Raw genomic sequence first — 22,379 nt, 5'->3', positions numbered from 1 at the left:
CATTTATCAGAGCTTGCAGAGAAGATCAACACAATGACAGCTTTCAGGCTAAAAGACCCAGATCTTTTAGTCCATTTTTCATGTAACTGTTTGGTAATGTGTTGGAACAGGCTGCTTAGGGAAGTGCAGTCATTGTCCCTGGAGGTGTACAAGAAAAGCATGGTGTGGAACTGGGGGATATGAGTTAATGGGCATCATGGGGACAGGTTGATGGTTGGACATGATGATCTCAGTGGTCTTTTCCAAACTAATGATTCTATGAATCTATGATTTTATTTACCTGGTCAAAGGCAATATCTGTATATTGTGCTGAAGCCATGTCTGCAGGACATGAACTGACTACAAAAGCCAATAACACTCCCAGCACTATGTTCCCTTCAGAGCAACAGTAAACCTACTTTCCTAATGCTACTTTTTGATGAACAGCCAACTTTTCAGTCAAAAAACTCTAAACTCTTCACTTAGCAAGCACACAGACCCAAATCACCAATCTTGACTCCCATTTCCCTATTTGCAGAGCAGTCTCTTTCCTCCATCCCTCTCCATCCCATGGTGACCAAAGCCAGGAGGACATCCGCCCCATTTGCCATTGCTCTCACTGGACTAGAGACGATCAGACTGCTCTAACGGTGATTCAAGAGTCAGGGAAAGGCCAGGAGGAGCCTTCAAGTGGTTCATCCATCAGGAGAGACAGACTGTGGTGAGGGTGTTTCTTGTTTTGTTGATGGTTCTGAAGTTTCAAAGCTGCAGACCTCAATATTTTCTAGTGCCAAAGATGCCAAAAATCTACTTTGCAATTTTCCATAAACTGCTCAACTACACTCTTGCTCTTGCTGTAGCTTTTGTTTCTGAAATTAGACATATCAGAGCCCTAGAGCTGCAGTTTGGGAACACAGATCTGAACATCACTTTAGCTCTGATCAATTTAAAATTACAGAATTTATATCAAATTTTGGATCAAGCTTTAATTTGACTCAGATCTATTTTTTGCACATTTCCTCAGTGCAAAGGACTGCATTTGGCGAGATTCACAGCGAAAAACTCCATTTGAGCTCCGTCAGCTCTCCAGTTATTTCCCTTCTCTGCAGAAAACATACATTTTTTCTTTCAAATGGGTGACAGGCCACCACACGACATCCAGAACCACTCTGAGAACCACTATGAAGCCATCCTGTAAGATGAAGGGACATTTTCTATCAGCTGTGCTGCAGTATAGAGGTTGAGTGAGGAGACGCAGGGAGCCTCCCCCCACTGAGAGCCAGCCCATCCCCACACCCCATGCCCTACAGGCATGCCCTATAAGAAACCCCAGCAGTATTCCTTCTGCAATGGGTGTAATACTCACCCTCACACCCGCTCTCAGAGCTGCCTTCTGCTTCAGTGATGGTTACAAGTGCTCTTGGAGCAGAGCCTGTCTGCACTGCAGGGAGCTGCTGGCTCTCCTGCCTGACTACTGGCACCCAAACGTCTCCATTTACGGTCAGGGCTGTGTGGCTACATTTCTGCATTGGGAGATGATGCTTTTAAGGGGAGGCCAGGTCCCAAGGCCCTGCCTAGAGCCAGTTTTGGCAGTGGAGCAGGGCTGGAGCCCCTCTTCTGCAATCTTTGTGGTATCCCAAGGGGTTTCATCCCATCCTGGTGCTTGTTTTTCTTGCTATGAAGCTGGGACACATCACTGCAATACTCACACAAATACAGTACTCAAAATTAAGTGCATTTTCCTAGTAGGTGCCACCCTCAATACCACCTGAAGGGGAACCTCTGCAGTCTTTCCACCTTGCCAACCCAGGTAACCACCCTACTTACTGACGTGCAAAAGTGAGGCAGCAAGAAAACACTAGTGATCCCCAGCTGATTGCAATCTTCTGACCATGAGTAATACTAAAAATATTGCCAAAAACTCCAATAGCATCTTAGGAGGAGATGAGAACAATTTATTCCTCTTTATTACCATTATTGGTGGAGTCATTGCTCTCAAAAGGTGCTGTATAATTCCCCAAGACTGAGAGTGAGGCTGAGTGTGGAGGAGCAAAGGTTCCTGGTTCCTTGGCCTGAGCATCTCCTCCAGAACCCCCACACTGCTGTCACCACTCACTGGCTTTTTGTCTGACTTGGAAGCATCTCCAAACTTGGAAGCTTACTCCAAGCTTAATAATGACTTAAGAAGTGATAATATGGACTTTCATGTGGATTATCCACCCAAACACCCATGGACTAGCGTGGTGATAACTTCCACATCCCTCTCCTTGGCCCTTCCAAGTTGGACTCAGTGCTCTTAGGGAAAAATCAAACTCACAATATTTCCTCTGATCAAATTTCAGACCCCACAGACAGCTCTGCTCCAAGCCACGAATGAGTTCTGTTCCTGCAATAACTCTTGCAGAGAGAAAAAATTAGGAGGCTTAGCACTTTTGGATGCCGATGGCTGGAGCTGCAAATGGATAACGCACCAGCAGCCAGCACAGACGTGGTGAGGATGTGGGACTCAGCCAGCACGGAAAAAACCATGTTTACAAAAATCAAGATGAAAAGGAATGAAGAGCCAATTATGCAAAACTCTTTAAATAAAGCAGTGCAAGCCTGTCCCGTGCAGCAGACAAATGATCCACAACCACATGAAAATAATATAATGGATAGCAAGGCTGAGAGCAGGGGATGTGAGAAAATCCATTTTCTAGGAGCAGGGAAGAGGACTTGCTTGCTGAAAAGGATTAGCTGGATAAAGCCAAAACTTTCTAAAAAAATCTCTTGCATAAGGATCTAAAGATGCATCAAACAGCAATAGGAAAAGAACTGCCTGTACAAAGATCTGAGGAGCCACGCTCTGCTCCTGCTCACAATGAAAATGCTGTCAAAAAAGTCTTATGTAAACTTGCCACACACAACACATCATCAACAGACATTTATCAAATGAAACACATACCAAATGCAACTCTTCATAATCCTAAGTCAAACAGGCTTTGAGTTTCAGACCCTCAGGAAGAGATTTCCATATGATTCTTCTCTGCTGAGTTTATGACTAAACCTTCTGAATTTCAGCATTTATCTGACAAGATGCCCTGGAGAGGGCTCTCCTTTATCCTCCAAACCTGTGTCTGTGCCCTTCCTGAGCTGCTGCTCTACTGCTCTGCAGCCACCCATCTAGGGGGAAAAAAGCTGTAGTCCAGACCACTTGATTGCCTAAAGCAAGGATGGCTTCACTGGTGGTGGTAACTCAAAGCCCTGTATGCTATGTGCCATCACCCAAGCATTTGCAGCAGGGCTTATAAATGCTGCCTTTGAGCCAGAAGCTGACTTTTGGGGCTCTGCAATGCAAATAAAACAGATGTGCCCGAGGGGGTCCCACCAGAAGCATCTGTGTGGCCGGCCTCCCAGCTCTTTGTAGTTTGGGAAGAGGATCTGCGGTGTTGAAACGTTTCAGTGTGGTCTGGAGGAGCTGTCAAACGGAGCCAAGGCCGACTCCTGCGAGCAACCACAGGATCATTTACCACTTGCCATCCTCCTGCAGACTGAGGTATGGTCCTTGTTAACCATCCAGTCATATGTTTCAAGAGCTGTATTCATAACCCCCTGAGTCTGATCGCAGCTAATTCGCAGGCAAAAAGGAGTATATTTGCTTAATGCACTGCTCTGTGCAAACATGCTGATTGTTCCCAGATGCATCTGTTTTTACCCAACAGCCCTCAGGCAGCAGCAGAGAAAATAATTTCAGCTCCCTGGAGCCAATGGCCGAAGCAGTTTCAAGATGCGCCAGAAGCCCTCCCGCATCTCTTCGAGGGAGCTGTACCCATCTCAGTCATTCCATCAGACCCAGCTCCTTCTGCTGTTTTTTGCCATCCTGAAATACAGATTTCTGTTCATGCAGCAGGATCTGCAACCTTCCTGTAACTAGAGCATGTGAGATCACACACAAGTGCTGCAAGGCTACATAAAGCCCAAACCAGGTAAAGATGCTATTTTAATCTCATCCATAGTGAAGAGATCAGTTCAACTGATTCCCAGCAGTCTCCCTTAAACGTGCCACACCAGCATGAAATTCGCTTTGGAAAAGCTTCCAGGAAAGGTTGAGGTTGGTTGGAAGGGACATGTTTTACATGGGAATTTGAGAGCTCTCCTCATGAGCAGTGTAAGCCAACACAGATTACTAAGGCCCAACACAGTGATGGAAGAATCTCTTCCATGGCATAAGCCAAGAGATCATCCCTCATCAGCCTGTGGTGAGATATCCATAGATAAACACAGCTTTGAAGTGGCAGCCAGAAGCTCTGAATTGGATGAAGATTGTATTTACAGCTATGAGAAAAGTTGATAACCAAAGCAAAGGTGCTCAGGCCTTACAAAACTTTTATCTCCAATCTCAGCACAAGTTCTGAGCTGAACAGATCAGCTGGTGAGGTTTTCCTTGGCAAAGAGCACATCATTCTCATGGCTGAATACTTCCCACTCCGTGCTGCTGCCTGGAGCAGACCATCCTATAACCCCCCCCCAAAGCTGGCAGCTTTGCAGGAACACCAGTGTTTTGCCCATATTTGCAAAGAATCAGTATTGGAGACACGAATCCAAACATCCTCTTCCTCTGCAGTCTGCTCTACCCCAGAGTGCTGTATTTGCTATATCTGTGAGCTGCCTCTGCTCTAACAGCATCATTTATCCAGAAAAGCACCTAAGATGCCTCAGTGGGCAATCCTGTGCACACATAGCAGGGCACTGTTTTCAGAGCTGGGTCAAGCTGTGTGCAGCAGAGGTGACTGCATTTTCTGGACATGAATTTTTCACACTCGCACCTCCTGGCTTTCCTCATTCATACATTACTTGAGAGCAGCAAAAAAGATTTATTGCGCAAATAAAATTCAGCCATGGGTCACTTGCAGACTAGTTAGTGTGATTTACAGAGCAATTCATGTCCTATATTGATCACTAGAAATTCCCACTGAAGGTGTGATCAAACGCTTAAAAAAATACATCATGTGAGCAGTTCCAGTGTTTCCCAACCCAGCCTCCTCCACTACCAGTGCAACTATTGTGTCTTTCCTGTATGCACAGTGCTATTGAGAATAGCCCCAAACAAGAAATTGGGCAGTGCAGCTTGTATAGATTCCTGCAATGTATTCAGAGGGCAGTGAGGCACTGGCATTGCTACCCAGAGAAGCTCTGGGTGCCCCATCCCTGGAGGTGCTCAAAGCCAGGCTGGATGGGATCCTGGGCAGCCTGAGCTGGTGGGGGAACTGAGCCCATGGCAGGGGGTTGGAGCTGGGTGATCTTTAAGGTCCCTTCCAACCTAAGCCATTCTGTGATTCTATAATTATTGGTGTTGCAAGCAATGCTTTAGCAAAGCCATACTCCAAAAAGCGATGCAATTCGCACGCAATTAAGAAAAACTTCAGAGACATCTCTATGAAACAGGAAGCCAAGTACATCCTTGCACTTGTACATCCTTGTAATGGATGTGCTTATGGCTGTGCCTATGGATGCAATACAAAGTTGGACAGAAACCCCTGAGCTATCTGCTAAGCCTGAGTGAGGTGGGTGAAAGCTTGTGCAGGAATGCTCACTGTGCAGAATTTGGCACCACAGAATCATAGAATCCTTTCAGCTGGAATGGACCTCTGAAAGCCATCTAGTCCAACTCCCCTGCAATGAACAGGGACAGCACAGCTAGATCAGGTTGCCCAGGGTCTGATCCAGCCTGGCCTTGAAAGTCCCACATCTCTGAGCAACCTGTGCCAGAAAGATTTTTTCATTTCCATTGTTCTGTCATCACAGACCCTGCTAAGGAGTCTGTCCCCTTCTTTCCTGTAGCTCCCTTTTAGATACTGAAAGGCTGCTCTCAGATCTCTCTGGAGCTTTCTCTTCTCCAAGCAGAACACCTCCAGCTCCCTCAGCCTGTCCTGTTGGGGAAGGTGTTCCGTCCCTTGGATCATTCTGTGGCTCTCCTCTAAATGCAGTCCAACAGGTCCATGTTGCTCCTGTTCTGAAGACTCAGTGGATACCATGGGTATGGCATTTCACTCTAACTAATGAGTTATAATTAATTATTAAGCTATTCCCCTTCCAGCCCATGGCTCATGGCTAGCACCTGGGTGCACTCTGACCGCACAGCCCAGCGCACACCGCATGTCTCAGGGAGCTGTGGGATTCCATCTTTTTGGTCATTAAGGACTCAGGACCTCACCACCCTTAGCATTTTGTTAATGATGTTTTTAAGCAACTTTCCAGCAGTAGGGCTGAACATGCTTCCGGCGATTCATGGCACCTCCAGCTATCCCTGTTCAGATTTCCTCGGGTGGGATCCTGCTCCCCCAGCTATCAGCTGCGTTGTGGTTCTGCAGCCATGGGAAGTTTCATTTCCTGCTTCTGGGGCTGCCCAGCAGCATTTGCAAAAAGGAAAGGCATTCTTCTCATTCTTGCTGTTAACCTGTTGGTGACCTCTGAGGAGTGAGCCAAAATTGTCGGGAAGGCTCAGGATGTGGCAACATTCATGAGCCCATGGCCAGCACCAGAATCTCATTCTCCTTCATTCTCTACTATTGTTACTTTTTAAAGTAGGAGGATAATTTACAGATGTATTTTAACTCATACTTGTGTTTGATTTTTTAGCCTTTGAAGTGTCTCCAATGATGTCTGCCCATGGCACCAGCACTGCATCCTGAGCATCATACACCAAGTTTAGTGGCAAGTAACGGGATGGAAACCCAGGCTGGGGGTACTGTAAGAAGATGTAATATTTTGCTCCACTAAGTGATATAGTAATAGCATCAAAAATTACCTGACCTGCTTTTCTGTCCTACCAGTGGGGACTGGGACTGTTAGCACAAAGCTCTTCCCACAAGCAAGTTATCCCTGATACAAATACAGCTCTGCATGCAATCTCAGCATCAAGTTGCTGAGAAAACCAAATGAAAACCTTTTCCTCTCCCTTTTTATCCTGGACTATTTGGAGATGGAGAAACATGCAGTTCCTACCTGGACGAGGAGCTCCAGCTTCCTGTCATCAAGGAGGTGCACTTGGCATCTGCGGCCCTCCGTCATCTGCAGGAGAGAAGAGACACGAGGCTCAGGGCGTGTGGCTTTCTATCTTGGCATGCTGTGTGACTGCTGCCCTGGGCCGGCTGTTCCATGCCCACCGCCCTCTGGTGCAGACCTTTCCCTAGCACCCCCTGCCCCTCCCCTGGCGCAGCTCCACGCCGTTCCCTCGGTCCCTGTCGCTGTCACACAGAGCAGAGCTCAGCGCTGCCCTCCGCTCCCTGGGAGGAGCTGCAGCCGCCGTGACGCCTCCCCTCAGCTCCTCTGCTCTGGGCTGAGAAACCCAGGGACCTCAGCTGCTCCTCACACACCTCGCCCTCCAGACCCTTCCCCATCTTCGTAGCCTTCCTTTAGATGCTCTTTAACAGCTTTATGTTTTTAATTATTATATTGGTTCACCGGTGCTTACATATCAGTATGATTTATTCCAACTCTTAACATGTATGACGGCATCAATTACAGTTTTATGTATATTAAGTTGCTTCTTCCAAGGTACTGTGGGTTGAGGTAGTGAGAAGTAAATGAACTATTGCCTGAGGGAACGCCTCTACAGTCAGCCAAGGCCTTTCTCAGTTCTTGTGAAGAGGAACAACTTTGCTTTGCACAGCCACGGCTCCAGGCTCTGCCCCTAAAGCCCTCACATACACACACAATCCCACTAATGGGATAAGAGCAGTCTAAGCCTCTTTCACTCTAGGAAAATCTCTTCCTCGGCATGATTTGGGCAGCGTTCAGGCAGCACCAAGGCAAACACACATGCCTTGGCCCTGCTGTGCTGCTCAGCCTCCTGGTAACCCACCACACTCCATCCAAGGGACATCCTGAGTGTTGGGTGAGCTGAGGAGACATGCATAGCCTAGGCAGTCATGGCCATGGCACAAGGTCTTCATCCTCAGCCATAGAATCATAGATTTACTAAGGTTGGAAAAGACCACCAGGATCACCCAACAGCCCACCTACCACCAATATTGCCCACTAAACCATGTCCCTCAGTACCATGTGTTTTGAACACCTCCAGGAACAGTGACTCCACCACCTTACTAGGCATCCTGCCCCAGTGTCCAACAACTCTTTTGGAGAGGAAGCTTTTCCTAATATCAAATCTGACCTCCCCTGGTGCAACTTGAGGCCATTCTGTCTCATCCTATTGCTGCTGCCTTGGAGAAGACACTGCTTCCCCTTCACCACAGCCTCCTTTCAGGCATTTGTAGAGAGTGATAACTTCTCCCCTGAGCCTCCTCTTCTCCAGTCAAACAATCCCATGTCCAGCACTACCTTCTCATGCTGCTGGTTGACTCTCCTAGATGCTCCTGTCCTCTTCACCAGTTCTGTCCCATGTCCACCTCCCCACCTCCTGGAGTCAGGACACATCAGTCCTTGTCCAGGTTCCCGGCCTCTTCCCTATAGCAAAAATTCAGATGTGATAAATACCTCTTCTCATAAGGTATATTATTTGGTAAGAGATTTTCTCTGTAAACTGTTTATTAAGCAGCATTCAGTGTGGTTGTGCAGCTATGGACAAAGCTCAGAGCACTCTGCGTCCATCTCTCTCTCACACCCTTGCTGTCAGAGATCTGCAACATCCCCAAGATAGGGAGTGTGCATCAATACTGAAGTTTTAATACGTGTTTACCCAAGGCAAGAAAGAAAGCAGTGATTTTCTCATGGTAGTGACACGTGATGGCAGGGACAGGAGCACAGTCCAGCACTAGCATGTAGCACCAGATCAGTTATACAAAGTGGAAGTGAGAAAAAAAAAAAAGAACGTAAAAGAAGCAAGAAGGAAAATTGACTGAGGTGATGTTTAGTATTTCAGAAAAAGACATTCCATGCTTTTCCAACCCAGAGTTTCGTATCCTGCTGCTTACATAAATCCCAAATGCGAACAGCTGGTAGCTGGCAGTATCCAAATGTAGTGAAACTGAAAGGCAGTACAGATGATCGACAAATTGCAAATTCATGAGCATCACTCACAGAAATGGGGGGAGGAAAGAGGAGTGGAGCTAGGGAAATCATGCTATTTTCACATCAGCTCACCCCCAGCACCTCTGTCCATTAGCAAAACCTTGGTGGCTCTCAAAGACCATGGTAGTTTTTATAGTTTGATCGTGCCACTCATGAGCATACTACTATAATTCTTCAGTGTCACTTTGTTGCTACGCCTCTTAGTGGTTTGAAGGTTTGTGTCACAGGCTACTCACCCTAACCCCTCTCCCCCCTCCTGTCTGTTTTATTATTCTGCCAGGCATTTGAAGCCCACACTACACGCTTTTTACCTTCATCAGAGCAATACAAACTCTGCTAGATTGTCAAAGTTTTGTTTTACAGCAATGTTTTACAGCATAGCAAGAAGGAACTGTTTTGGTACAGGCTATCCATGTGGAAGATGGTGCTTCTGATGCTTTGCAGTTTCACTTCTCTATGGTATCTGTTACACAGCAACGAGAGACTGAGGAACAAGGCAAAGAATCCCTTCTGCTTCTCTGTGTAACAAGAATGAAAGCCAACACCAGAGCCCTATGGATGGGACTGTGGGACCAGGAGGTCACTAAAGATGAGCTGAGCAACACCAGAATTTGGATAATGGAACTCTGCGAGGAGAGAACTGTGGTTCTCCACACCTGAAATTGTTACCCTGAAAAAGATGGGGGAAGCTGAAAACTATGAGGCACAAAGGCGTGGGTTTCCCCTCAACACAGAAAAGTAAAATCTCAGCATAGAAGAAGCAATAGTTGGACAGAGCGGTTGATAGTAGAAAAGGACACTTGATGTGAAGGGGAGAAGTTTGCTCCTGATCATGTCCCAGTTTTCACTGTGACTTCAGTGACTTAGTTTCCTGTATCATCAGCACAGGCCCCTAGTTGCCCTCTGGAGGTTAGAAGCCATCTAGTCTAACTTCAGAAAGTAAAAATTCACGTGTCTAATATTTCCTGACAGTCCTGCTGTCCATGATGCTCAAACCAAAGAGCTGCATACTGGGCAGGATAGCTGACCCAGCTTCATCCTACACTTGGGTTTTCTATACCTGAAGCCATGCGCTAGTGTTAAACTCAGACAACTCTCCAACATGGGGTTCAGGCTGTAGCGTCCACATTTACTCCCTGCACCTCTGACACTTCCCAACAAGTGCGAAGAGCTGGGGCTGTGCTACAGACTCAGTGCTAACATTTCACCCATATGACAGAGAGCAGCATTCTTCATATGGGAAGAGGGGCCAGATGCACTTTGTGGGCCAGACTGATCACGAATTCAGATGCGAATTATGCAGCAAAACACACAACAGCTTTTTTGTTTGTTTTCTGAAACTGCTCAGTATGTCACAGTCTGAAAACTGTCACTTCTTCTAGTGCCTGTACATGCAGCATGATCCCAGAGTGCTCAAAGAGCTGAACGTAAGCACTTTTAGAAAGCTGAGGATAACGCATCTTCACACCATACAGACACAGATGGTGCTTGTGAGGCACATGAAAATGTGAAGAAACCCATTTGTACAGATGAGGTGGTAGATGCTCAGGAGAGCTGATCACATACAGGGCATCATGTTTTACCTGCGCCCTGGCTTTTGGAGAAGAGTAGGATCTGGGAAGACCTGATTGCTTTCTACAGCTCCCGGAAAGGAAGTTGTAGATAGGTGGTGGTTGGCCTCTTCTCCCTGTAACAGCCATAGGAGAAGAGATAGTGGCCTTAAGTGGGTAAGAGATAAGTGCCAGAGATGGTTCAAGTTGGATATTAAGAAAAAAATTATTCTCAGAAGAGTGGTGAGGCATTGGCACAGGCTGTCCAGGGAGGTGGGGGAGTCACCATCCCTGGAGGTGATCAAGAAACATGTAGATGTGGCACTGAGAGACGTGGTTACGGACATGGATTGGACTGCATGATCTTTGTGATCTTTTCCAACATCAATGATTCTATGACTCTGCACCTGGAAGAATGATTCTGCCCTCCTGTGCAAGACACTTTGAGGGACGTCAGTGACAAGTTTTGACGTATGCACATGATCATGTGAATGTGCTACAGAAAGCAAGTATCTCTCCTGGTTACTTGTGGGATCTTCTGTATCTTGGCTGCTTTTCTCAAGGAAAAGACGTTTTAGTTACCTTTGTCACAAGCAACAGACTTTAAATATCGTTTGGAGGCTCCTACCCAAATATTTACATGACGGTTTTCCTAAGAAAGACCATCTGGCAGCTGTTTTGCACTGCTGCACGAACCACTCTGCCGACTTCCCTCCTCTCTATTCATCTTTGCTGTAACTCCAAACATAGGTTTGGAGCGTTCTATAAACTGTCTGTGGCATCTCAGACGGTTGCTGCACTGCGCTCTGCTTGTCCCCGTGTGTGTCATCTTGTCACTAAATTATCTGCAACTGTCCACAGAACTGCTGCATCCACTGCAAACAGCAAAGGCAGCAGGAAGGAATGACTCCAAAGGGAACCTTTCCCTTTCAAAATGAAAAAATCCTCTTGGTGAAGGCACTGTCACACTAAATAACTCCAAGGCACCAAATGCAAATGCTATTTACAATGGCAGTTCTATAAATACTCGTGGCACGTTTCATTAGCCGGTGACTACAGAAATAAAGAGGATACAGTGTTTTCTTCCATGACTCAAATCAGAAATTATAATTGGAGGCAGAAAATTTCCTAAACGCTCACTGCATGCATAGGAGGCAATTACTGTGCTGAGCACACAAAAATCGGTGTCACTCTGCCTGCCTTTTGGACAGACCCGATGAAAGGAGATAGAGAGAGATGACAGCCCGCTGATTAAAATAAAGCATTAGATTAAACACCCTGCTCCCACTTGACCACTTCTTACTCCTTTCCACCCTGCTTGCTTTCCAGGTCTAAAACCCTCCTGCACACTCATTTCCCTGCTCTTCCCTTTATTAGATAGGACAATAATGCTGCAGGCTTATTTCCACCTGAACCTCACTGACTCGAAGCTCTAAGAGTGGGGAGAAAGACAGGAGAAACTCCAGGCAGAGAGACTGCCATGCAGTCTGGATGTGGTCCTCATTTCTACCGCTTATTTCCATGAGTCCATCCTAAACCAAAAGTGGGATGTCTGGTCTGTAAATTTTTGTTTGAAGAGGGAGAAGAGTGATTTTATTTTGGCAGAAGAGTTATGTCAAAGGCAACATCCTAAAATAAGACAACACGAGTACAAGTGCTTCTCGCTACAATGGGTAGAAACCCAACAGACAAAACTTCTGCCATTCGAATTGATTCATTGGTGATGATTTCCTACCGAAAGGGCTACATGGTGTTCTGGAACGGGACAGGTCAGTTGTAAAGCAGTTGTTTTTTTCCTAGAAAGGAGATCCTAATCATACCCTTGGACATTTGCCATCTGTTCAAATCCTCTGAGACCATCCAGTCCAACCATCAACCCATCCTCATCATGGCCCATCAACCATGTCCCTCAGTGCCACATCTACACACTTCTTGAATGCCTCCAAAGACCGTGACTCCACCACCTCCCTGGGCAGCCTGTTTCAGTCACTCCTTTGGAGAATAATTTTTTCCTCATATCCAACCTGAACCTCCCCTGGCACAACTTTAGGTCATTATCTCTTGTCCTATGACTGTTACCTGGCAGAAGAGTCTGACCTCTAGCCCACTACAATCTCCCTTCAGGCAGTTGTAGAGAGCAATAAGGTCTCCCCTGAGCCTCCTCTTCTCCAGACTGAACAATCCCAGTTCCCTCAGCCACTTCCCATAAGACTTGTGTTCCAAACCCAACCAGCATTTCCATGGCATTTCTATAGGAGAAATAAAATGTCAGATTTTCAACCACACAGGAGCAACTTGGTGGCAAACAGATCTTTGGAGCAGAAAGCTTAGGCTTGGGAGAGATCTTGTAGATACGGATGGTGCTGACATGACGAGGAGTAGCAGGGTGATTGGTGATGCATAACCAGACTCTGCCTACTAAAGAAGGGTGGGTCTCCCCTCAGGGTACAAAACCTGAGGCTGCGTGAAATACACATATGGTAAATAGCTAGATGAAAGCCAGAAAATACATGCCAGTGACAATGCTGCATCTCCCATAAGATCTGTAGCACCAGAGGAATTTTCCTCCAACATTTTGTCCTATCTCTTGAATAATCCATGTCCATATCCCACCAAGTAGAGAATGAAGAATCATAACATCATAGATTCATCAAGTCACAGAATCATAGATTCACAGAGCCAAGTCTTCCTGGAGCAGAAGGGAAGGTGTGTACATTGGGATGTGCTTGGTGTGACCCAACTGCTCTGTGAGCACTGCAGGAGAGCAACCAGATGAGCACTAAGGAGAGCTGCAGGCTGGGTGACCTGGTGACTTCCCTGTTTTGTCCTGAGAGCTGACAAAAGAGTTCCTGGCTTGCCTGGGGGCTCCATGCTTCCTGAGGGCTCCAGGCAGTTTCCCAGCCCCAAGATCCCCCAGAGAAATCTGCACAGGTTGTTTCTCATGTTGTCTGCAAACAGCCATCAGCAAAAATGTTCTGATTCAGCAAAGCACAGAGCCGTGCACATAAATCCCTTTTATTTCAGCGTGACATAAGCAAGTGTTTAAGTGGCTTACTGTATCAGGGCTGAAATGAAAAACCGTCTCCTACGGTCCTTAAGTCCATTTACAACATCAAGCAATAACTCTCAGGCGAACTTTAAAGCCGGGAATGCCGCTTCTTAACCTCCAGACACTCAGTGCTTGAGCCGTGGAGTTAGAGTTAAATGTACTTCCAATGCCGCATTTCAAACCGAGCAGGGCATTACCCAGCAGACGCCTAAATCACCGCTCTGAGAGCGGCTGGCCGCGGCGCTCTGCTCTCAGCTATATCCTGAGATAAGAAAGACCTTTCCTGGACGGGATGGCTTCCTCACTAGAGTGTAGGTTGTGCTGGTTTATGTCACGTATTGTTTTCTTTCTTAAAATAATACAGATCTCAATCTTCTCAACTGGAAGGAAACCAGGCCATCGTGAACCCGCTCTGCCTTCTGATGTTAATGCAGAAGAGGGCTTTCCCAGTGCATACTTCTTACCATGTTTGACTCTTTCTCCCACATAACTCTTGCTGTTCCCTTTCTTGGCAAGAAAAAACAGTTGGCAGCTTAAAAATATATCCTTCCAAGCAAGATCCTCACCGTCTACAAGGCAGGAGCCAAATCTAAGAGAGTTGGGCAGAGCATCCTCTGAGCTCTGGAGCTCCCACCAACCTCGTGGAGATGGCACTGGTTTCAGACTAGAGGATTCACCGGCTACAAATGTCTGATATCTGATACCTTACAGACTTGTAACCCATCTGGTACTCAGGAAAACTCCTGAGTTCCACTCCTGTCTTGATATTGAGAAACCTTATCTCAACTGGTCAATTGTAACAGCAGTTCAACATGGACACTTGCTTTGGACCAGGGCTTTTAGGTGAAGAAAATGCTAGAGCTCTTAAAGTTCTTTTGTACAAGCAAGTTTTAAATGGATGCTGTTTGCACTGAGCACCACTGTGCATCTTTACTCGAGGAGAAACACATTGGTCCACATGACAGCATTGCAACCCAAGGGTCACATCCCATGGCAAGTGACGGGCAGGCAGCTCAGGCAGCCCATGGCCTCACCTCACTGAACTGACTGTGGGATGTGCTATTCGTCCCTACTCCAAAGTAATGCCCAAAGGCTGCAAGAGGGGATCAAAATGCCACTACTATAAAATCTATAGCAAAAAAGTCCCCTCATCCCTATGTTAACATGACATGACAGTTAGAAAATCTCCCCTGCTGTAAACTTCCGAGTTAAAGCCTCAGATAACTTGACCTGCGTGCAAATTTCTCCTGAGCTAATTCAGCTCAGCCAAGCTGTGCAAAGAACATCTTTATTCATTGAATCATAGAATCATCTACTTTGGAAGAGACCTTGAAGATGATCAAGGCCAGTCACTAACCTGAACTAAACAGTCTCATCACTAAACCATGTCCGTTAATGCCACATCCACACATCACTTAAATACCTCCAGGGATGGGGACTCTACCATGTCTCTGGTTAGCCCATTCCAACCTGACCATCCCCCTCGGTATAGAAATTTTTTTCCCTCCTAGGCTAAATTTATTCTCTAGATAAGAAGCACTTTAAGGTATTGCCTGTTGTTTCATCCCATATGTATATGTGCACAGTATATACTGGAAGAGTTTCTGCTCTGCTTGCTATACACAAAGTATGGTTTAAGGGAAAAGGATCTAAATTAGCTGCTAGGACTCACCTTTACCAATAGTGAACTCCTTTTACAGGTCACATCAATGTCTCTTTGGGGATTCCTTGTCACTTTCCAATTCACTCCCTACTCTGAACTGTAGCAAAACCCACGAGTCATCAGCATGATAATACCATGCAGTACTAAAGTACACAGCAATTGACAATTACTATATTGCTAAAGCTGTTAGGATGTCTGTTAATCTATCCTACTTTTGACTTTTAATTCCTTGTTTTTTTTCCTTTGGTACAGTTTCACACTTCAAACATGGCATATTTTCAGCAAACTGTTCCAGATATCACTCATTTGTGCATGCAGACAGGGTGGTAATTACATGAGAGCATCCAAGTCTTCTGGGAAAACATTTGTAGGAGGTTTGGTTTAGTTAGAGAAGAGAATAGGACAATTTATTTGCTACTGAAATTTACGTGATTTGCTGGAGGAGAAAAAATCAATGTAGGTTCATAGGAAGATGACCAAATTGACCCAAGGCACTAGAAGCCATAGTATGCATGAAATATTTGTAAGGGGCAGATTAAGATTTAAGGCTCAAAGTGTCCTTTTAGTGCTTATTGAGTCTATTGTACCAACTGTATCAGCAAGCACTTCGAGGTGTGAGCAGCGATCACCCGGATCAATTGAGCCAAGGCATGGGGCTGTGCATCACTCAGTTAGTGTGTAGCAGAGCTGGTCAATAAACTGCACTAAACGGTGTTATGTATAACACATAATAGAAAATGCACTAGCAAAAGTCATTCCAGATGTGGAGGAAAAAAAAAAAAAAAGAAGTAAAACACTAATCTGTATACATAATTGCTTTTTTTTTTTTTCTTTCTTGTTTTGAATAACACTGTAAGAACTCATATGCTTCCAGTATAAAAACATGTCACGGGGTCATTTCCAGCCATAGCTGAGCATGGGGCTTGGCAGGCACTGGGTGCTCTGAGCCAGGGCTGCAGCCTGGGTCTGGGCTGGGCAGCCAGCAGCTGGGCTGGTGGATACTGACCCCCAACAGTGCTTCACAGGACTTAAAATCATAGAATTATTAAGGTTGGAAAAGACTACTACAATCATCCAGTCCAATCATCAACCCATCACCCCCATGCTCACTAAATCATGGCCTTCAGTGTCCGTTTATCTTCTGAGCGATGCCAGGACTTTGCACTGCCTGTATTGGAAATGCTTTGCCTGCCTGTGCAGAAATGCTCTAGGGACAGAGAGCAAGATTTAAAAACCAGTTCTCTCTGCATCAACTCATGAAAATATAAATGTGTTGCTCCTGAGACCTATGCAAAGGAGAAATCTGGAATAAAGCTCTCTGCCTGATCCTATCTTTGTTCTGAAAGTCTCTGCTTCTGAAGAGCCAGGAAAGGATGCTCTGTTCTGGAACAAAACGCATCAACTCTTCAGTACTGTGCAGAATCAATGCAGAAGAGCTGAGGATGGAGGCAGAGGAGAGAACAGCCTTGATGCAATGCCTGCAAACTCAGCAGCTAGATCCGATACCTCAGAGCGTTGCTCTCTGAGAACATGATGCCTATTTTGGAGCAGCTTTCTGCCATGTATGCTGTTGGCTGTGCCTGAAAGGCGACATTGAGGAAGAGAGGACGTAGCCCAGTACCTTTGCACTTACAGATTCCCCATAGAGTCTCCACTGGTACTCTCAGACCATTTCAGAAAACACCTTATAGGGTGCAGCACTGAGGCTTCCATCCTCCCTGCCCTTGGTAAGGCAAGATGGTGACACCCCTGGTGGCAGATCCAGGGCTGCAAAGCATAGCATGGAGCCCAAAACACTTCAGGCAGTGATTTGTTCCTTTTTTTCCCCTCCAGATTTTCCTGTTGAGCATTGTGAGAGGCTGTGGAAGTTGCCTTGGCAAGCTGTTTGTTTTTCAGCATGCTTCAATGCTGCAGTGTGTATGTGTGTGCACGAGGCATGGCCCTGTATCTCATTACACATCCCCTAAATCATCCTTGCCCCTCTGAGCACACATTTCCCTGGGAAATGAGAGCATCCAGGTTCTCCCGTGGCATAAATACACATGTGGCAGCCACATGTTGTGATGATGGGCAACAATGGACGCAGCCAGGAGAGAGAGCATCCATGCAGAGCAAGGACAGCACAGAGTTTCTAATGTGGAAAGTCCTGAATCCACTTTATGCTCCCTAGGAGAAATGCAAAGTTTCAGCCACAGATTTTGTGCTGACTCTCAGAGCTGCTCCCTGTGTGGGGGGGCTTTCCATTACTGGCATGCCCTACATAAAACCACTGTGAAAGCAGCAGGGTCATTCTCCTGCTGCTCCCCTATCTGCAGAGCAGTTCCTGCTGGAAGCCAGTGTGAAATATCTCATCTCAGATGGATGGGATGCCAACAGTGCTGCAGTGTGTGTGGGACGGCTGCAGCCATGTTGGATCCCATGCGGTCAGGAAACCCAAACAAAGTTGGATTTATTTTGGTTGGGAGATCTGGGAATTTCTAAGAAGGAACAAAAATAATCCAGCCACAGAGCAGGTTGGCAAGCCCAACAGTCATTGTTGAAATGTTATGTGTTACATGTAGAACTGTACACACAAAGGATTTCTATAGCCCAAAATTGGAGTGTTGACCTCTTTTTTTTTTTCCCCCCCAGCTTTATAGGAGATTTTCAGTGGGCATTTTAAGGTAAATTTAGATTAAATGGGTCAATTCACTTCCCTTGTTGTGACCTCAACATCTTTTCCATAGAATCCTAGAATCATTAAGGTTGGAAAAGACCACTAAGATCATCTAGACCAATCATCAGCCTATCACCACTGTGCCCACAAAACCTTGTCCCTCAGATTATTACATTAGGCAACACCACATCCCCCAGGCAGGGGATGAAAAAGGCATTTTGCTACCCACTTCTTGGGTTTAACACTATCTGAGAACATCATACAAATGGTCAGGACAAGAGAAGAAGGGCAATGCGTTGGATGGAGAAGGAAGCTGGAGGAAGTCCTAAGCTAGAACATCATCAACTGCACTGAGAATCAAACCACGTCTGCTCCTCTATCTTTGCAATTTAAAGTTGGGAAAAGACTGAACTATCAGGTCATGGAGATGCCCCTAGCATCAGGCACAGGGCTTCATCAACGTAAAAGTGCTCCCAGAAGCTCAGAGCCAATCAAATCTATGCTCAGAGATAAGGAGAGGAAACCATCAAAAATAATTTTGGACCTTTCGCGGAATTCATCTCCAGAGCAAAACACTCCAACTAATTGTGTAGCCTTGGAAAATTGTTTGTGGTTTTCTAGGAAATAGGACATATTGAGATTTATGGCTGTGCTGAGGATTAAGTTGTTGAAAGTCTAGGAGAAGGGGAAATAGCAAGGGACGTTATCAGCTGCAGTGGTTCCCAAGGCCATGTTGAGCAATCTGCTGCTGGCTTAGGAAGCCAGATTGCCTGGAAGAGGCTGGGACAGCCTGGGCAGCAGAGCTGAAGGGGGCTAACAAGCAATTCGGCCACAGCTTAATCTTGTCAGACTGCTGGGCCCTGGGGCTGGGTCTGCCGGACAAGCTGCCCTCTTGCTGTTGGAAGGAGCAAGCCAGCAGGAATGGCCAGAGGTTGGCATTGCCACTGACCTTGGGATCTGGCTGTGCCCCCAAGGGCACCCCACCTGGCAGTGAAGCCTGGGGACCCCAGGGAGCCGCCATCACCTGCTCTGCTTTGAATGTAAGACACCTCCAGTCCCTGAGAACTGAATGTGAGCATGGCTGTATAGGCTGTATGCTATGCTCATCCCAGCAATCCAGCCCATTCCTGCTTTGCTGGTGAGAAGTGGGTCACACAGTGCCTTACTGCAGCTCCAGGGGACACTGCTGAGCCTCGACCCTCAAGCTGGTTGGTGCTGGATTAACACTTTCTCTCTGTACTTCTCCTGAGGGCCTCACCCTTTTGATAACACATGTCCCTTCCTTCTCCTTTGCTCTCCTTCCAGGCTGATTCTTCAGACTTGAGTCTCACCACTACACCTTTCAAGTTCTCTCTAATATAATATTTTTCCCCCTATACAGTTGTACTTTGCCTTTGTCATCTTTTAAGCCACATTCAAGCCTTCTGCTATTATACAGTAAGCAACAGCAGCAACAAGGAGGATGTGTATGACTGTAATTACTTGTGATGGTGTGGGATGAGATCCCATGACTCGGAATGTCCTTCCTGGACCCATGTCCTTGGAGATATCACCCAACGCACTAACTGAAGCCCTTGGCTTTGTTGAATACAACATGATGTTGTATCTGCAGAAAATCCTCCTTGCACCACAAAGTACTGCATTGCCCTGTGGTCCTGAATGATGCAACGCTGTGACCATGGTATCACCAAATACCAACTCACAGTGTTAATTCAGTAATGAGTTCAGACACACAACAAGACCACTGGGAACAGTATGCCAGGAGAGAAGGGACACAAGGCATGTCCCCACCTGACACCACCACTCATGGCCCTGGATAAAGGGATCCAATGGCAAGAGCAACCCCCACAGCCAGAGGACATCCCATCCATGGTTTTCCTTAAACCAAACTCTAAATCCTCCCATGGCCTGGCAGTGGTGTTAAAGCTATCACATGCACACAGAAACAGAGCTTGTGTTGCCTGGAAAGGACAAACCCCAAAGAACTCGTATGCACAGAGGCCAGCGCATCAACTGCTGCAAATCAAATTAAAACCTTAAAACATTACTTGCTTCATCTTTTTGGAAGCTATTGGAAAGTTGCTCCAGAAAGGTCAGCACAAGCAGCTTGCAGACACCAAGAATTGGATGATCTTTAAGATCCCTTCCAACCCAAGACATTCTAAGATTCTATGATTCTAAACCAGGCAGGTGAACCATTCAGTGGCCAGGGTCAGTTTTGGGGTTACAAGGAGGAAGAGACAAGTTATGACCATTTTAGCTCCACCAAAACCTCCCTGGTGCCTGGCAGGCAGGAAAAATGGCACAAACACCCACACCAGTGGTGGCCACCTCTGCACATGGATGGGAAATGCTCATTAGACCCTGGGGTCCGGTACAGAGGGGAGGGATGGAGACACCCCAGTGTGCAACGGCAGCAACAGAGCTGAGATCCAACCTCTCCATAGTGCTGCCGCGTGCGGCGCGCAGGCACCACACCTCCTTCCTGGCGGAAAGGGAGAGTGGTGCCGAGGTTTTGTTCAGGATGAGGTTTTAAAACCCCAAACCGAAGCAGTGAGATGGGGGGTTGCTTTCCCTGTGACCTGGTTTGCCTGAGAGAGGAGATCTGCCCACTCACTCCCGCATCTGCGTGTGCTCCATTGCTAAACTGCTGCCAGGGTTATTATTAGAAACAATTGTCTCTCCTGGAAATTCTACACAGAGCCTTGAAACAACTTTTCTCATGCCCTCCCCAGCAGTGAGCACGGTAACAATGAGGCTGAGGAGCCCTCCTTCCACGGAGCGTGTCTGCAAGGCGTGCAGATACACCCAGACGGGCACAGTGCAGAAATACAGCCATTTATTTGTCTTTTCTAACCCCGGATCTGCAGCAACTTTTCTGCTCCAATTTAGCACAAGGGAAGGGAAAAACGTGTCGGGGGCTTTACCCCTCGTGAAGCCCCCAGCTCAGTGTTGAACTTGCTGCAGCCATTTGGAAAGGGAAGGAGCAGTCCATCTTAGCAGGGACAAGCATCCAGATCGGTGGGGGGGGGAACCGCACACCAACCCTTCTCCCCCACACCCTCTGCCCCTAAAAACCACAACCCCAGAAACCTGGTTGCCCAGCTTTTCCCGGTTACCAAATTCAAGGCTGATTTATTTTTATTATTATTTTTTTAATTGGTGGGAGGAACGGAGAAGGAAATCAAAGGGCAGAGCATTTCTCTCCGTTTCAGATAAATGGAGGGAGGGGGCGTGGAGCCGCTCACACACTGCGGCTTGGGCTTCCCTGTGGGGTTGGGGCTGGAAGGGAACCCCGGGGCCTCCCTGCTGCAGACAAAGACCCCGTTACCTTCTTCCGTCCCTCGGCGGCTCCTCAGCTCCGCTCCGGGGCTGAGAGCATCCCGATGCGGCAGCGTTGGAGGCCGCGGTGCTATCGCCTCGCATCCATCTCTCGCACCTCCTCGGCAGCTCCACGGCCCTTCCTCTCTTCCCCGCTGCCCTCCACAGGGTCCCCGGCCTCCCTAGGAATGGGGCGGTACGCAACTGCTTCGCCCCATGCTCCGCTCTGTGACGCTGCAGACCGCTTTCCCCTTCCTTTCCCCGCTTGCCAGCCTCCGGCACCCGGTTCCTGCACAACCGCCACCGCGCTGCGAGGCTGGAGTGGGAGAGGAGGGAGGAGGAGGAGGAGGAGGAGGAGGGGGAGGAAGGAGGAGGAAGGCGGGAGGAGGGCAGCAAGCAGCAGTTGGCGCTGGGTCATGTGAAGCAGATGAACCCGGCTTGGGCCTGCCGACATCTGGGCTCCCCCTCGCTTCTGGGAGGAGGAGGAGGAGGATGGCAGGATGGAGGGTGGAAGGATGGAGGGTGGAAGGATGGAGGGATGCAGGGGTGGAAGGATGCGGGTGTAAGGATGAGAGGATAGTGGGATGAAGGAATGGAAGGGAGTGGGGGTGATAGTTTTCACCCTCTCAAACCCACGTATGGACACCTTGCGTGGATAATGGGGGGAAGATGCTCTGAATGCACACATAGCACTGGCTGGGGGGAAGAGGAGGGTAGTGAGGGATCGGGATGCAACAGAGTGGGCAGACAGTGCAGCCCTGGGGCAGCGGCATCCACTGTCTGCCACAGATTCCTCCCTGCACCCTCAGCTGGCAGAGGATGCAGCTGTGATGGGATGCAGCAGTAGAGGATTCTACCTGGCAATAAAGCATTTGTACAGACAGCACTAGCAATGGCAAGGGTTTGGCTATTTATTAATTACGTCACTCACAGAATCATTAAGCTTGGAAGAGACTTTTAATATCATCTAGTCCAAACGTCCACTCACCCCCCACCACGCCCACTAACCATGTCCCTCAGTGCCACATATATATGTTTCTTGAACACCTCCATGGATGGTGATTCCTCCACCTCCCTGGGCAGCCTGTGCCAATACCTCACCATTCTTCTTGAGAATAAATTTTTCCACATATTCAGCAGGTCCTTCTCCTG

The 22,379-nt window shown here is 47.3% G+C and overlaps 1 protein-coding gene across 2 annotated transcripts in view; it reads right to left on the bottom strand.

The window, feature by feature from the left end:
- Positions 1–22,379, bottom strand: part of FRMD4A (FERM domain containing 4A) — a gene marked incomplete at both ends in the record, with an annotated part of 350,711 nt that overhangs the window by 113,063 nt on the left and 215,269 nt on the right. For both annotated transcript variants that reach the window (XM_079548504.1, XM_079548503.1), the window contains one exon: positions 6,964–7,029. In XM_079548504.1, coding sequence (XP_079404630.1) covers positions 6,964–7,029 — 66 coding nt within the window. The remainder of the gene's footprint in view (positions 1–6,963; positions 7,030–22,379) is intronic.

The sequence above is a fragment of the Tetrao urogallus genome (assembly GCF_951394365.1).
Source record: "Tetrao urogallus genome assembly, chromosome: 1".
Lineage (NCBI taxonomy): Eukaryota > Metazoa > Chordata > Aves > Galliformes > Phasianidae > Tetrao > Tetrao urogallus.
Note: the sequence above shows the minus strand (reverse complement) of the source record. Positions and strands in the feature narration are given on the sequence as shown.